The sequence below is a fragment of the Schistocerca gregaria genome, chromosome 2 (assembly GCF_023897955.1).
Source record: "Schistocerca gregaria isolate iqSchGreg1 chromosome 2, iqSchGreg1.2, whole genome shotgun sequence".
Taxonomy (NCBI): domain Eukaryota; kingdom Metazoa; phylum Arthropoda; class Insecta; order Orthoptera; family Acrididae; genus Schistocerca; species Schistocerca gregaria.
In genome coordinates this window covers 17,678,994-17,694,147 of record NC_064921.1, presented here as the reverse complement: position 1 = coordinate 17,694,147, position 15,154 = coordinate 17,678,994, and the positions used below count along the sequence as shown (strand labels likewise).

The following is a 15,154-nucleotide window of genomic DNA, read 5'->3' as shown; positions in this document are numbered from 1 at the left end:
AAGGCTGTTTAGTGAATAAAGAATCAGCCACTATAATACAGTGACTCTTGGTCTGCCACATTATGACACAATCATCCTTCAGTTAAAGATGAGTAACAGTGTATAATGAAATTAAATATTTTTATGTTACTTTCTCAGTCATTAGCATGTGGTGCTGTGTTATACATCATAAACCATAAAAAGTACCAGCTTGTTACACTGGTGTCAAATTATTAACTTTAGATTCTATATGAGTTTGAATGGGAACGTTAAAGTTTTTTAAAAGTGGAATTTGCGTGTAATGGTAATGGAATCATAATTTATGGAGGGAACAAATTTTGACAGAAATTCTCCACTGTGCAGGAGCAGTCAGTTAAACTAACCTGCGATACGGTGTGATCAGTGAGCATATAAAGAGAATGAAATATACACATGTAGAGATATGACAGTGGACCCAGAACAGTGACAAATGAGCAGCACACATGAAGCTTTGCTTCCCCCATTTGTGGTAGTGGCATGTGCAGAATTTCAGGAGATATTGTCAGAATTTGAAGTGGTGTGTGAACTTAAATGGCTGGCAAAGGATATGTGTGGAAAGGTAAGATAAGGAGCATGGCGTTCATGAACTTGTAAGCTTAAATAGAATTTGGGAGAAATAGAAATCTAAGTGACATCTGCTAAAACTTAAGATTGAATGGACGGGGCTTTTGTAGGTTTGAATGATTGTGAAACAAGTTATGCTGTTCTTCACTCTTTTAGTAGTTTCAGCTTACAGATGAGTTCTGCTGGGAAAAGTAAAAAGAGTATTTTTCAGAGTAGTTCACCGTTGAAAGCTAGTTCAGATATTTTAGAGCATAAATAAGCTAAAGAAGACAACCGTGTTGTCAGATTGAAGGTAGAATTGGCAGTTACTCTACTTAATTTTTATTGACTGAATTTTAAGGTGGAACTGAAAGGATCATTGTGAAAACTAAAGTTGATAGCAGGGAGTATAGGGTTGTCAAAGATATTGTCGACAGAAATTGTGAGTATAGAGGCAGAGTCTTGCAGACAATTTACATCACCAATAAACTTCTTCTTGAAAATATGAGATTGATTGTCATATTAGAAGTAACTATATAATACTAAAATGGTACTCACACGTGTAATTGAGTGGTTGTGAATTGCCTGTTTCCTGGGATAAGGTGTCTCAGTTAGTGGCAATGGATAGGAGAAAATAGTGCCAGATGAAGTACTTATGAATAAAACTGAGTTATCATGTGTGATAGTAATGCAATCAAGTTGTTCACAAATGTCCACTTCATTCATGACCTGTAAAAATAAAATTATAGTAATAATAATACTAGTATCATATCCAGAAATTGCTTCTGTTTGAAAGAAAATCAGCTTTGACAACAATGTTCTTTTTTTACCTCAGAATCACTTATTTCTCTCAGTTTTCCATCACTTCCAACAGCAAACAGAGAACCTCCATATGAAAAAACTGTTATCCCAGAGAAAACACAGCTCTTTATTATTGTTTCACCTACTCTCCGGGTTGAAGGAATATACCATTCATAAACAGCACCTTCAGTTCCACAAGAAACAAGTTTGTCATCAGATTCAATCCAAGCAAGTGAGCGAATCTAAAAGGGATAAAAAGCTACAGACCCTTTTGATCATTATTTTTTTTAATATAACCTCGATAAAGAAATGAAAAAGTTTTTACCTTCCCATTATGTCCTTTCAGGTTATAAACATTCTGAAACGTTATGCAAGAATATATTTGTATTATATTTCCATTGACAGCAGCAAATAAATGACCATTACAGCTAAAAGCACATTCAACACAGCTTCTAATAGGGAATGCTCTCATAGATTCTAGGTCATCAATAAGCACTTTTACATATCGGATCTTATGAGAAAATCCAATAGTAGCATACAGTCCTGAAAGAGTAGTAGGACCTTTAAGTTACCTGTTGAGGATGCATTAATACAGTAAATAAATAAAGGTACTATAACAAAGAACTATTTTTGCCCAGTTTTCAAACATTTTAACTTTGCAAAGCTTTTTTTAAAAAAAAGAATGATTTGGAATAGAAAGTGCTAATAACCACTAACACACTGATGGGAAAAAAATCACAACACCAAAAAATAATTATTGTAGAGTAATGAAATTTCAGGATACATTTCTCTAGATAACAATTTAAGTGATTAACATCGCAAGATCACAAGTTAAAGTAAGCACAAGATAAGCCATTGCAAATGTGAAATGCTGGTACATTAACAACTGATGTAACCACCAGAATGTTCAATGCAAGCGCACAAATGTGCCTGCATTGTGTTGTAAAGGTGCTGGATGTCAGTTTTGTGGGATGGTGTTCTATGCAGGTTACTCTTGGTCAGTCAATACAGGGATGGTTAATACTGCTTGTGGATGGTACTGGGATTGTCACCTGATGATGTCCTATATGTGCTCAATTGCATACAGATCTGGTGATTGAGCACATCAAGGTGACATGTTGATACTCTGTAGAGCACATTGCGTTATAGCAGCAGTTTACAGGTGACTGTTATCCTGTTGGAAAATATCCGCTGGAGTGCTGTTCAGGAACAGCAGAACAACAAGTTGAATCACCAGACTGACACACAATTTTGCAACTAGGGTGCATGGGATAACCACAAGATTGCTCCTACTGTCATACAAAATCACACTCCAGATGATAACTCCAATTGTAGGTCCAGTGTGTCCAGTATCCAGACAAGTCGGTTGCAGACCAACTAGCCTCCTTCTAACCAATGCACGGGCCATCTTGCACTGAGGCAAAACCAGCTTTCCTCAGAAAACACAACAGACCTCCACCTTGTTCTCCAATGAACTCATGCTTCACACCACCAAAGTCGAAAATAGCAGTAGTTTGAGGTCTGTGGAATGCATGGTACAAGGCATCTGGATCAGAGTTGTCCATGTAGTAAATGATTTGTAACAGTTCATTCTGTCACTGTGGTGACAGCTGTTGCTCAAATTGCTGCTGAAAATGCAGTATAATGTGCCAGAGCCATACACTGATCACAGTGATCTTCCCTCATGGTAGTGCCACGTGGACGTCCAGAGTCCAGTCTTGTTCTGGCGATACATTCTCATGAGCGCCACTGCAAGCAGTCAAGTATGCTTAATATCACAGAAGGAACATCCACCTTCTCATTGACCTATCATAAGACCTTGTTCAAACTCAATGAGCTGTTGAAGATTGCATCTTTGTTGCCTTAAAACGTTCTTGACCAACATCAGCTCATCTCAAAGATAACTGACACTCATAATTTTTACTGAATGTATTTAATGCAAACACGATTTGCACCCTTGTAGTGGCGCTACTAGCACCACTCATACATGGCTGAACAAAGTCTGAACAGACATCACCTTTCAGATGTAGAAGTATGCCTGTCAACTGTTGTTTATATCATACAATTCCTTCTTGATGTTGCAATTCTTTTTTCCATCAGTTAAGGATCTAGTATCGGAGACAAAGTGGTTAATGTTACTGTGTATCTGTATTCTTCATTGTGAGTTATGTTTCGTTTTTGACACTGGGAAATGGTAACCCTTTCTTGAAGTAACTGTGGTCCATGCCACTACTTTTATAAAAGAAACATGATTGGGATAAAGTTTTGATTAATAAATTACACATCTACATGCCACTACTATTTTGAAAGCCATCTTTAATTAACATAGACCATGAACGCTCCACTTTACATATTACACATGGTGAAATTGCCTGCCCAGAGGCAATAGTACAGAACACCAACATGTATTTGTTTTCAATATACGTGCATACACTTCTGCATATGATGTCTTCCTAATCAGGGTATTCCATCAGATTTGTCCCACATAGAAGTTGTATGTGCCATACCTAGGTTCAAGTTACAATGAACTAGTTTAAAAAGAATAGATAACAGTAACATTAAAAATGTGTAGTTAACTGTTTATATGATATGTTGGAAGTGGGGCCATGGGCATCCAGGCATTGCTAACTTCATGTGATGATGCTAGCAGCAACATGTTGTAATTCTGCAGACGTGATGTCGTTCATTTCTCCAGTAATGTCTCGATTAACATCAGTTATTGTTGAGGACTGTCAGCACACACTTTGCTTTTTAGTGTGCACCATAAATAAAAATCACACAATGTTAAGTCTGGGGATCTTGGGAGCCAGAGGCCTCTACTTATAAGCCTGTCTTCAGGGAACACATTGGTGATGTGGGACGTACCTTGGTAGGATGTGTGAGCAGTTGCTCTATCTTGTTGGAATACTGCATACAGTTTCTGTGCATCAGTTAATAGTGCAGAGAAAGAGTCAAAGATTTCTATATATCTGGCACTGTTTGAGGTGTAACTGGAAAATATGGGGCTAATAATGTGCATGCTGGACAACACACGCCAAATATGTATCTTCTCTTAGTGGAGAGGTTCTTTATCCAGAATATGTGGGTTGTCCTGTGGCCAGTATTTGTAATTCTGGAGTTTACATATGCTGACAGGCGAAAGCAGGCCTCACCTGACATGAAGGGGTCCACCTAACAATTAGCAATTGATGTAAGCAGCCAGTTACAATAATGAACTCTTTCTTCTTGATTCTCAAATTTAAAATCTTGTACCATTATAGGCTTTTAATTCATACCTTTTAGCACATGATGTATTAGATACACCAACCTGCTATGGTGATGAAGCAATAGACATGGACAGCCAAAAAACTGTGTACCATAGTTACTTCGAATCTGTCAGCAGATATGGCATAATTTTTTGGGGTACTTCAAGTTATATGGTACAGATGTTAAAACTTCAACAAAGAATCATTAGGAAGTCGTGTCACACGTCCAAGAACCTCATATCACCCATTGTTTAAAAAACTAAATGTATTATCTGTCCCTTCATTATACATTTTTGAAATTCTAATTTTCCTCTACAGTAAACCAAAACTTTTCAAAGAATTTCACTTCAAATACACTAACACAACTAAGCAAAAACAAAATTTTATGCTCCCTCCACACTGATTAAAGCTATATTCTATGACTTCTCAATACATTAGTATGAAAATATACAATGAGTTAAAGGCCTGTGATATTCTGAGCATGGAAATTGGTCATCTAAAGAAAAAATTACATGAACTCTTAGTGGAAAAATGTTATAATTCAGTGGAGGAGTTAATAAAGTTAATAATGATGAGGTGATAATTTAACAGTGCAACTAACATCTCTGTAAATAAAAAAATTGTACAAAAATGTAAAAGTATTGTATTGCTAGAAAATTGTTTGGTAACTATACTTGTTATCATTTTTAAGTTTGTAAACTGTTGTTGTTGTTGTTGTGATCTTCAGTCCTGAGACCGGTTTGATGCAGCTCTCCATGCTACTCTGTCCGTGCAACCTTCTTCATCTCCCAGTACCTACTGCAACCTACATCCTTCTGAATCTGCTTCATGGTCCCCCTCTACGATTTTAACTCTCCACGCTGCCCTCCAATACTAAATTGGTGATTGCTTGATGCCTCAGAACATGTCCTACCAACTGATTCCTTCTTCTAGTCAAGTTGTGCAACAAACTCCTCTTCTCCCCAATTCTATTCAATACCTCCCCATTAGTTATGTGATCTACCCATCTAATCTTCAGCATTCTTCTGTAGCATCACATTTTGAAAGCTTCTATTCTCTTCTTGTCTAAGCTATTTATCGTCGACGTTTCACTTCTATACGTGGCTACACTCCATGCAAATACTTTCAGAAACGACTTCCTGACATTTAAATCTATACACAATGTTAACAAATTTCTCTTCTTCAGAAACGCTTTCCTTGTCATTGCCAGTCTACATTTTATATCCTCTCTACTTTGACCATCTTCAGTTATTTTGCTCCCCAAACAGCAAAACTTGTTTACTACTTTAAGTGTCTCATTTCCTAATCTGATTTCCTCACCATCACCTGACTTAATTCGACTACATTCCATTATCCTCATTTTGCTTTTGTTGATGTTCATCTTATATCCACCCTTCAACTCACTATCCATTCCATGTTCAAGTGCTCTTCCAAGTCCTTTGCTGTCTCTGACAGAATTACAACGTCATCGGTGAACCTCAAAGTTTTTATTTCTTCTCCATGGATTTTAATACCTACTCTGAATTTTTCTTTTGTTTCCTTCACTGCTTGCTCAATATACAGATTGAATAGCAGTGGGGAGAGGCTACAACCCTGTCTCACTCCCTTCCCAACCACTGCTTCCCTTTGATGTCCCTCGACTCTTATAACTGCCATCTGGTTTCTGTACAAATTGTAAATAGCCTTTCACTCCCTGCATTTTACCCCTGCCACCTTCAGAATTTGAAAGAGAGTATTCCTGTCAACATTGTCAAAAGCTTTTTCTAAGTCTACAAATGCTAGAAACATAGGTTTGCCTTTTCTTAGTCTAGTTTCTAAAATAAGTCGTAGGGTCAGAATTGCTTCACGTGTCCCCGTATTTCTACGGAATCCAAAATGATCTTCCCCAAGGTCAGCTTTTACCAGTTTTTCCATTCGTCTGTAAAGAATTCGTGTTAGTACTTTGCAGCCGTGACTTATTAAACTGATTGTTCGGTAATTTTTACATCTGTCAACGCCTGCTTTCTTTGGGATTGGAATTATTATTTTCTTCTTGAAGTCTGAGGGTATTTCGCGTGTCTCATACATCTTGCTTATCAGATGGTAGAGTTTTGTCAGGACTGGCTCTCCCAAGGCCGTCAGAATTCTAATGGAATGTTGTCTACTCCCGGAGCTTGCCTTCGACTCAGGTCTTTCAGTGATCTGTCAAACTCTTCACGCAGTATTGTATCTCCCATTTCATCTTCATCTACATCCTCTTCCATTTCCATAATATTGGTCTCAAGTACATCGCCCTTGTATAGACCCTCTATATACTCCTTCCACCTTTCTGCTATCACTTCTTAGCTTAGAACTGGGTTTCAATCCGATCTCTTGATATTCATACAAGTTGTTCTCTTTTCTCCAAAGGTCTCTTTAATTTTCCTGTAGGCAGTATCTATCTTAGCTCTAGTGAGATAAGCCTATATATCCTTACATTTGTCCTCTAGCCATCCCTGCTTAGCCATTTTGCACTTCCTGTCAATATCATTTTTGAGACGTTTGTATTCCTTTTTGCCTGCTTCATTTACTGCATTATTATATTTTCTCCTTTTGTCAATTAAATTCAATATTTCTACTGTCACCCAAGGATTCTATTAGCCCTCATCGTTTTACCCACTTGATCCTCTGCTGTCTTCACTACTTCATCCCTCAAAGCTACCCATTCTTCTTCTACTGTATTTCTTTTCCCCATTTTTGTCAATTGCTCCCTCATGCTCTCGCTGAAACTCTCTATAACCTCTGGTTTAGTCAGTTTATCCAGGTCCCATCTCCTTAAATTCCCACCTTTTTGCAGTTTCTTCAGTTTTAATCTACAGTTCATAACCAATAGATTGTGGTCAGAGTCCACATCTGCCCCTGGAAATGTCTTACAATTTAAAACTTGGTTCCTAAATCTCTGTCTTGCCATTATACAATCTATCTGCTACCTTTTAGTATCTCCAGGGTTCTTCCATGTATACAACCTTCTTTGATGATTCTTGAACGAAGTGTTAGCTATGATTAAGTTATGCTCTGCACAAAATTCTACCAGGCGGCTTCCTCTTTCATTTCTTACCCCCAACCCATATTCACCTATGTTTCCTTCTCTCCTTTTTCCTACTATCGAATTCCAGTCACCCATGACTATTAAATTTTCACCTCCCTTCCCAACTGAATAATTTCTTTTATCTCATCATACATTTCTTCAATTTCTTCATCATCTGCAGAGCCAGTTGGCATATAGACTTGTACTACTGTCTTAGGCGTGGCCTTCGTGTCTATCTTGGCCACAACAATGTGTTCGCTGTGCTGTTTGTAGTAGCTTACCCGTCCTCCTATTTTTTTATTCATTATTAAACCTACTCCTCCATTACCCCTATTTGATTTTGTATTTATAACCCTGTATTCACCTGATCAAAAGTCTTGTTCCTCCTGCCACCGAACTTCACTAATTCCCACTACATCTAACTTTAACCTATCCATTTCCCTTTTTAAATTTTCTAACCTACCTGTCCGATTAAGGGATATGACATTCCATGCTCCGATCCGTAGAACGCCAGTTTTATTTCTCCTGATAACGACGTCTTCCTGAGTAGCCCGCGCCTGGAGATCTGAATGGGGGGCTATTTTACCTCCGGAATATTTTACCCAAGAGAACAACATCATCATTTATTCATGCAGTAAAGCTGCATGCCCTCAGGAAAAATTACAGCCATAGTTTCCCCTTGCGTTCAGCCGTTCACAATACCAGCGTAGCAAGGCCGTTTTGGTTAGTGTTACAAGGCCAGATCAGTCAATCACCCAGACTGTTGCCCCTGCAACTACAGAAAAGGCTGCTGCCCCTCTTCAGAAACCACATGTTTGTCTGCCCTCTCAACAGATACCCCTCCATTATGGTTGCACCTACGGTACGGCTATCTGTATCGCTGAGGCACGCAAGCCTCCCCACCAACGGCAAGGTCTTTTCGTTCTTAAATTCCCTGAGGCCACAGTTGTTTAACAATGCCATTCACAACATGAGCTATATTTGAACGATTTGTGTATTCCAACACTGCAAGAAATCAAAACTATCTTTAAAGAGTCTTCTCAGCTGATTTTGACAACAATGAGATTTCCAATGAATTATGCATGTGATGTCCATTGTTTGGTTACAGGTATCCATATTTGGTGGTTACTAATGTATCACATTGTGCTTTTCAGAATTTCATGGTTACAAAAATCTAAAAATAGCTTTCCCTTAATGTCATTTCATCAGGAATTGGTTAACCATAGTACTTTTGTAGAAAGGTGGAGTACTGAGGCAACTTCAAATCTGTACCATGGAGTGTTTACAGCAACCTTAGCAGAGTATGCATCATTGAAAAATTTATGTATTTATGGAGTTTTGGATTTTTTTATCTTGGTCAATAGCATTTGCTCCTTATATGACTGGACTGCTTTATTCTTTGTCTGGACATTACAATGTACATGTTCCTGAAGTTAAACTTCAGAGGGCACACGATCCACGTACTGTTTGTTCACTGCAGAGCAGTCCTGCCATAAGTAGTCAATACATCATTTATCAAACCTAAGGTTTTAATTTTTATGGTAATTTTGATGTAACAGTAGGCAAGATGAACACAAACAATTGTGAACTCCTAAGGAGTACTATTTGGCAAAATTTTTCTTGGTGCACACCAGGCCCTACTTCTGAGTCAGTAGAAGTTGCTAGTAGTCAGTAAATTCCAACCCCTTACCTTTCGTTTGCCCCACTGTCAATCTGCTTTTTACCTGATGCCCTTTACTGCACATCGTAATGGATACTACTGTACAACACACAACATTGTTATTGTATCTGCTTTGTTTTTGAAAACTGAAATTCAGAATCTTAGAAAACGAAGCAAAAGCACATCCTTCATTATCACTCAAAATGTAACTAACTTTATTTTATTGAACCAGAACATGATTTTTTAAAGATAATTTGCTTAAAGTCTTCAACTTTTATGGTAGGCTGGATTTGGATGTTTAAGGGTGCAGCTTACTTGGGAAGTGTGAAGAAACATGAAGAAGGGTAAAAAGTCAGTAATATGTAATTTTGTATAACATAAAATTAAAATAATTAAAAATATACAACTGCAAAAAATATATAAAAATGTGTAACAAGAAAGTGAAATATATCAATGTTGCAAACAAAATTCATTTTACATTTACATTATTTACATTATTCAAATGGGTAAGAGTACAGCAAAAGTGCATGCAATTACAGACAAATCTGGTTTCTGATAATAAGCTATTCACTTTGTTTCAGACCTTTGTCCTCCAGTAAATAGAGCAGCTTGAACAAAGTCACCTCAAAAAACTGTCGAATCTGTTCATCTCACACTTGGGCTACCACCATCCACCACCACTACGAGAGCATCCATCAAACATCTCTCACAAACCCTCATAGCCACCAAACCCTGCCTCGCTGACAAACATCTACTACACCCTCAAAAAACCCCTGCTGCCACCCTACAGAACACTGAGCAAAACAGGACTGGAAAACAGTCATAAACCTATTCTCCAAAAACCCCTGTCTGAGAGAAGTATCAAAATTTTCCAAAGGCCGTACTTTTGCCCCACTCCCAAATTTAACCATAGTGGGCTTGTTAAAGACCTGCACTCCTTCCAGTCTCTATAGTGAAAACACTTTTTTGCCACTAGCTCTACCAGTGGGATTCAGTCCAAAACCAATACCAAATCCTGCCTGACTCAGTTTGCTCCTCCACCTAACTGTGATGTATCCCCACTGCCCCCAAATCTTTTAGGTGATGCCTTCAAAGGACAGGTAACTGTGCTGAAGGTGTACTTGGTCATGGTAGTAGGTTTGGAGTCAGTAGGACAATAGGAAAGTAGTATTTAACAGCAGCAAGACCATTGGCTTTGAAGATGTTTGTGTAGTAAGAGGTGGCATCAGCAATGATGAGTGCAGTGTTAGTTGGCAAAGGAACAGGAAATGTGAAGTTAACTTTCATAACCTAATTCTTGCCTCGCCATCATTCCCCATAACCTCAACAAGCAAACCAATATCAGATTCAAAGAAATAACGACATATATATATATATATATATATATATATATATATATATATATATATATATATATATATATATATAAAATAAAAAAAAAGAGGCCGTCCGTGGTCAGTGGTCTCGCAGTTCTAGGCACGCAGTCCTGAACCGTGCGACTGCTACGGTCGCAGGTTCGAATCCTGCCTCGGGCATGGTTGTGTGTGATGTCCTTAGGTTAGTTAGGTTTAAGTAGTTCTAAGTTCTAGGGGACTAATGACCACAGCAGTTGAGTCCCATAGTGCTCAGAGCTATTTGAACCATTTTTGAACCAAAAAAAGTTCAGAGCTTATGAACCTATTGGCTGATAAAGGCCCCACCACTCTGGTTAAGAACCACGGGGATTACCTGGTGAAGGGTCTCAGTCAGATGTCAGAGCCCTACCACGGAGCCTTCAATCCAGAAATCCATCAGTACCTCATATCCATGGGTCCATCCCAGAACCTCTCTTCTGAGTCTATCTCTCTTCTCACCCTCACCACCTAGCAGACTTCTAACTTCTATATGCTTTGTAAAAAGTAAATAAACCCAATGACCCAGGATGCATTACTGGAGCTGGTTACTGTCCCCCCACAGAGCAAGTTTCTGTCATTGTGGACCAACACTTTCAGCCTATTACCTGTAACCTACCTTCTTATATAAAGACTCCAAACATTTGCTACATCAACTCTCCACATTTCCTGTTCCTTTGCCAACCAACATCATGCTCATCACTGTTGATGCCACCTCCCATTAAACTAATCCTCAAAGCCAATGGTCTTGCTGCTGTTAAATACTACCTTTCCATTGTCCTACTGACTACAAACCTATAACCTTCTTCTTCGTCACCATGACCAACTATAGCTTTTAGCACAATTAACTGTCCTTTGAAAACATCACTTAAAATCAAATCTGTGGTACTGCAATGGACACCAACAGGGCATCATACTGTGCTGACCCATTCATGAGCTGTTTAGAGGAATATTTCCTAACCACCCAGAATCCCAATTGACTCACCTGGTTCAGATTCACTGATGACACACTCCTCTAGAACCTCAACACCTTCTCCTTCATTCACTTCATATAGGTCCAACAAGCACTCTTCCTCATCATATACCTTCTCCTAGAGGTTGTCTACATCAGTGCCTCCATTCACATCAAACCTATAAACCCAAAATAATATGTCCTCTTCGGCAGATGCCACCCATTCCACACAGAGAAGCCCATTCCATACAGCTAAATCACCCACGGTAGTCACATCTATAGCAAAGAGCAGTTCCCTCCAAATATACCGAGGGTCTCACTGAGAGACAAGAGCAGAGAGTGTGACTGCTTGTCACTGGGCACTCCAACGTTAGGCGGGTGATGGAGCCCCGTAGGGATATGACACCTAAGGATGGGAAGAAAGCCAATATGCACTCCTTGTGCATACCAGGGGAAGTAATCCAAGATGTGTGAAGGGTCCTTCCAGTTGTCGTGACGGGTACGGGGTGCAGCCAACTGCAGGTGGTGGCTCATGTCGGCACTAATGATATGTGTTACCATATATTGTAAGAGATTCTCTCTGGTTTCCGGTTGCTATCTGAGTTGGTCAAGACTGCCAGCCTTGCTAGCAAGATGAAGGCAGAGCTCACCATCTGCAGCTTCGTTGACAGGACCAATTGTGGACGTTTGGTACATAGCCAAGTGGAGGGTCTGAATCAGAGGCTCAGACAGCGTAGGCTGCAGATTTCTCAACTTGTGCCATAGTGTGGTGGTGTTTCAGATTTCGCTAAATAGGTCAGGTGTCCACTACACACAGGAAGTGGCTACATGGGTAGCTGGGGCTGTGTGGTGTGGACTGGGTGGCTTTTTAGATTAGACAGTCTTGGGAAAGATCAAAAAGGGCTCCAGTCTCAATGGGTACAGGGCAAAGAAATGATGAGAATCGACCAAGCAACAGTCGGTATTGTAGTTGTAAATTGCTGTAGCTGGAAAAGTACCAGAACTTCAAGTGTTGATAGAAAGCACTGACGCTGATCATTACAGGAACAGAAAGCTGGCTAAAGCCAGACATAAATTCTGCCAAAATTTATACAGAGGCACAAACCGTGTTCAGAAAGGATAGATTAAATAAAGCAAGTGGTGGCGTGTTCGTGTCTGCTGGTAGTAATATATCTTGTAGTGAAGTTGAAATAGATAGTTCCTGCTAATTACTATGGGTAGAGGTTATACTCAACAGCCAAAGCAAAATAATAATTGGCCCCTTCTGTTGACTCTCTGGCACAGATGATATAATAGCTGAACCCTTCAAAGAAAACTTGAATCTCATTACAAATAAGTACCCCACTCATACAGTTAAAATAGGTGGAGACTTCAATCTAACATCAATTTGCTGGTGAAAATACATGTTCAAAGCTAGTGGTAGACAGAAAACATCTTATGAAATTGTACTAAATGATTTCTCTGAGAATTACTTTGAACAATTAGTTCATGAGCCCACACAAATTGTAAATGGTTGCAAAAACACAGTTGACCTCTTAGCCACAAATAATCCTGATCTAATAGAGAGCGTCATGATGGATACAAGGATTAGTAAACATAAAGTCATTGTAGCGAGGCTCAAAACCATATCAACCAAAACAACTAAAAATAAACGCAAAATATATCTATTTGTAAATGGTTGCAAAAACACAGTTGACCTCTTAGCCACAAATAATCCTGATCTAATAGAGAGCGTCATGATGGATACAAGGATTAGTAAACATAAAGTCATTGTAGCGAGAATCAAAACCATATCAACCAAAACAACTAAAAATAAACGCAAAATATATCTATTTAAAACAGCAGATAAAAATTCGCTTGATGCCTTCCTAAGAGAGAGTCTCCATCCCTTCCAAGCTAATTATGTAAGTGTAAACCAGATATGGCTCAAATTCAATGATACAGTATCGACAGCTATAGATAGATTCATACCACCTGAGTTAATAAGGGACGGCACTGAGCCACCATGGTACACAAAACATGTCAGAACACTGTTGCAGAAGCAGTGAAAAAAGCATGCCAAATTCAGAAGAACACAAAATCCCCAAGACTAGCTAAGTTTCACAGAATCTCAAAATTTAGTGTGGACGTCAATGCGAGATGCTTTTAATAGTTTCCACAATGAAATATTGTCCCAAAATATGGTAGAAAATCCAAAGAGATTCAGTGGAAAAAAAAAAAAAAAAAAAAAAAAGGGGGGGGGGGGGGGAATGTTTCCGATGATGGTGCCTCTACAGCAGAGTTAGTAAATAGTTTTCTGTAATTCCTTCACAAAAGAAGATAAAGTAAATATTCCAGAATTCGAAACAAGAACATCTGTTAGCATGAGTGACATAAAAGTAGATATCTTAGGTGTTATGAACAACTCAAATCACTTAAGAAAGGCAAGTCTTCTGGTCCAGATGGTATACCCATCAAGTTCCTCTTAGAGTATGCAGACATAATAGCGCCTTTCTTAGCAATCATATACAACTGCTCACTTGACGAAAGGTCTGTTCCTAAAGACTGGAAAGTAGCACAGGTCACACCACTATTCAAGAAAGGAAATACGAGTAACTCACCGAATTACATACCCATATCCCTGACCTCAATTTGCAGTAGGATTTTGGAGCATATACTGTACTCGAACATTATGAATCACCTTGAAGAAAATGACTTATTGATACATAACAAACACGGATTCAGAAAATATCATCCTTGTGCAATGCAGCTAGCTCTTTATTCCCATGATGTAATGAGTGCTGTCAACAAGCGATCTCAGATCGATTCCATATTCCTAGATTTCCAGGAGGCTTTTGATACTGTTCCTCACAAGTGACTATTAATCAAATTGGATGCATCATCTATGTTGTGTGATTGGATTAATGATTTCCTCTCAGAGAGGTCACAGTTTATAGTGATAGACAGTAAATCATCGAGTAGAACAGAAGTGATATGTGGCATTCTGTAAGATAGTGTCATAGGCCCTCTGCTGTTCCTGATTTATATAAATGATCTAGGTGATAATCTGAGCAGTTACCTTAGATTTTTTGCAGATAATGCTGTAATTTCCTGTCAACTGATTACAGTTATGAACAACTTAAATTGGAAAGACCAGATAGATAATATTGTGGAGAAGGCGAAACAAAGAGTGCACTTTGTTGGCAGAACACTTAGAAGATGCGACAAACCCACTAAAGAGACAGCCTACATAACACTTGTCCATCCTCTGCTGGAATATTGCTGCACGGTATGGGATCCTTACCAGGTAGGATTGACAGAGGACATCGAAAAAGTGCAAAGAAGGGCAGTTCGTTTCGTGTTATCGTGAGTATGTCACTGATATGATACACGAGTTGGGGTGGCAGTCACTGAAACGAAGGGGGTTTTCTTTGCGGCGAGATCTATTTACGAAATTTCAATCACAAACTTTCTCTTCGAAATGCGAAAATATTTTGTTGACACCCACCTACATAGGGA

At 38.8% G+C, this 15,154-nt stretch overlaps 1 protein-coding gene across 1 annotated transcript in view; it reads right to left on the bottom strand.

Annotated features, from left to right (window-relative positions):
* Nucleotides 1-1,361: 1,361 nt before the first annotated feature.
* LOC126333207 (cilia- and flagella-associated protein 57-like) overlaps nt 1,362-15,154 on the bottom strand; it is a 141,893-nt gene continuing 128,100 nt past the window's right edge. Inside the window, exons 7-8 of the mRNA XM_049996721.1 lie at nt 1,688-1,905; nt 1,362-1,604 (exon numbers count right to left, since the gene is read on the bottom strand). Coding sequence (XP_049852678.1) covers nt 1,362-1,604; nt 1,688-1,905 — 461 coding nt within the window. The remainder of the gene's footprint in view (nt 1,605-1,687; nt 1,906-15,154) is intronic.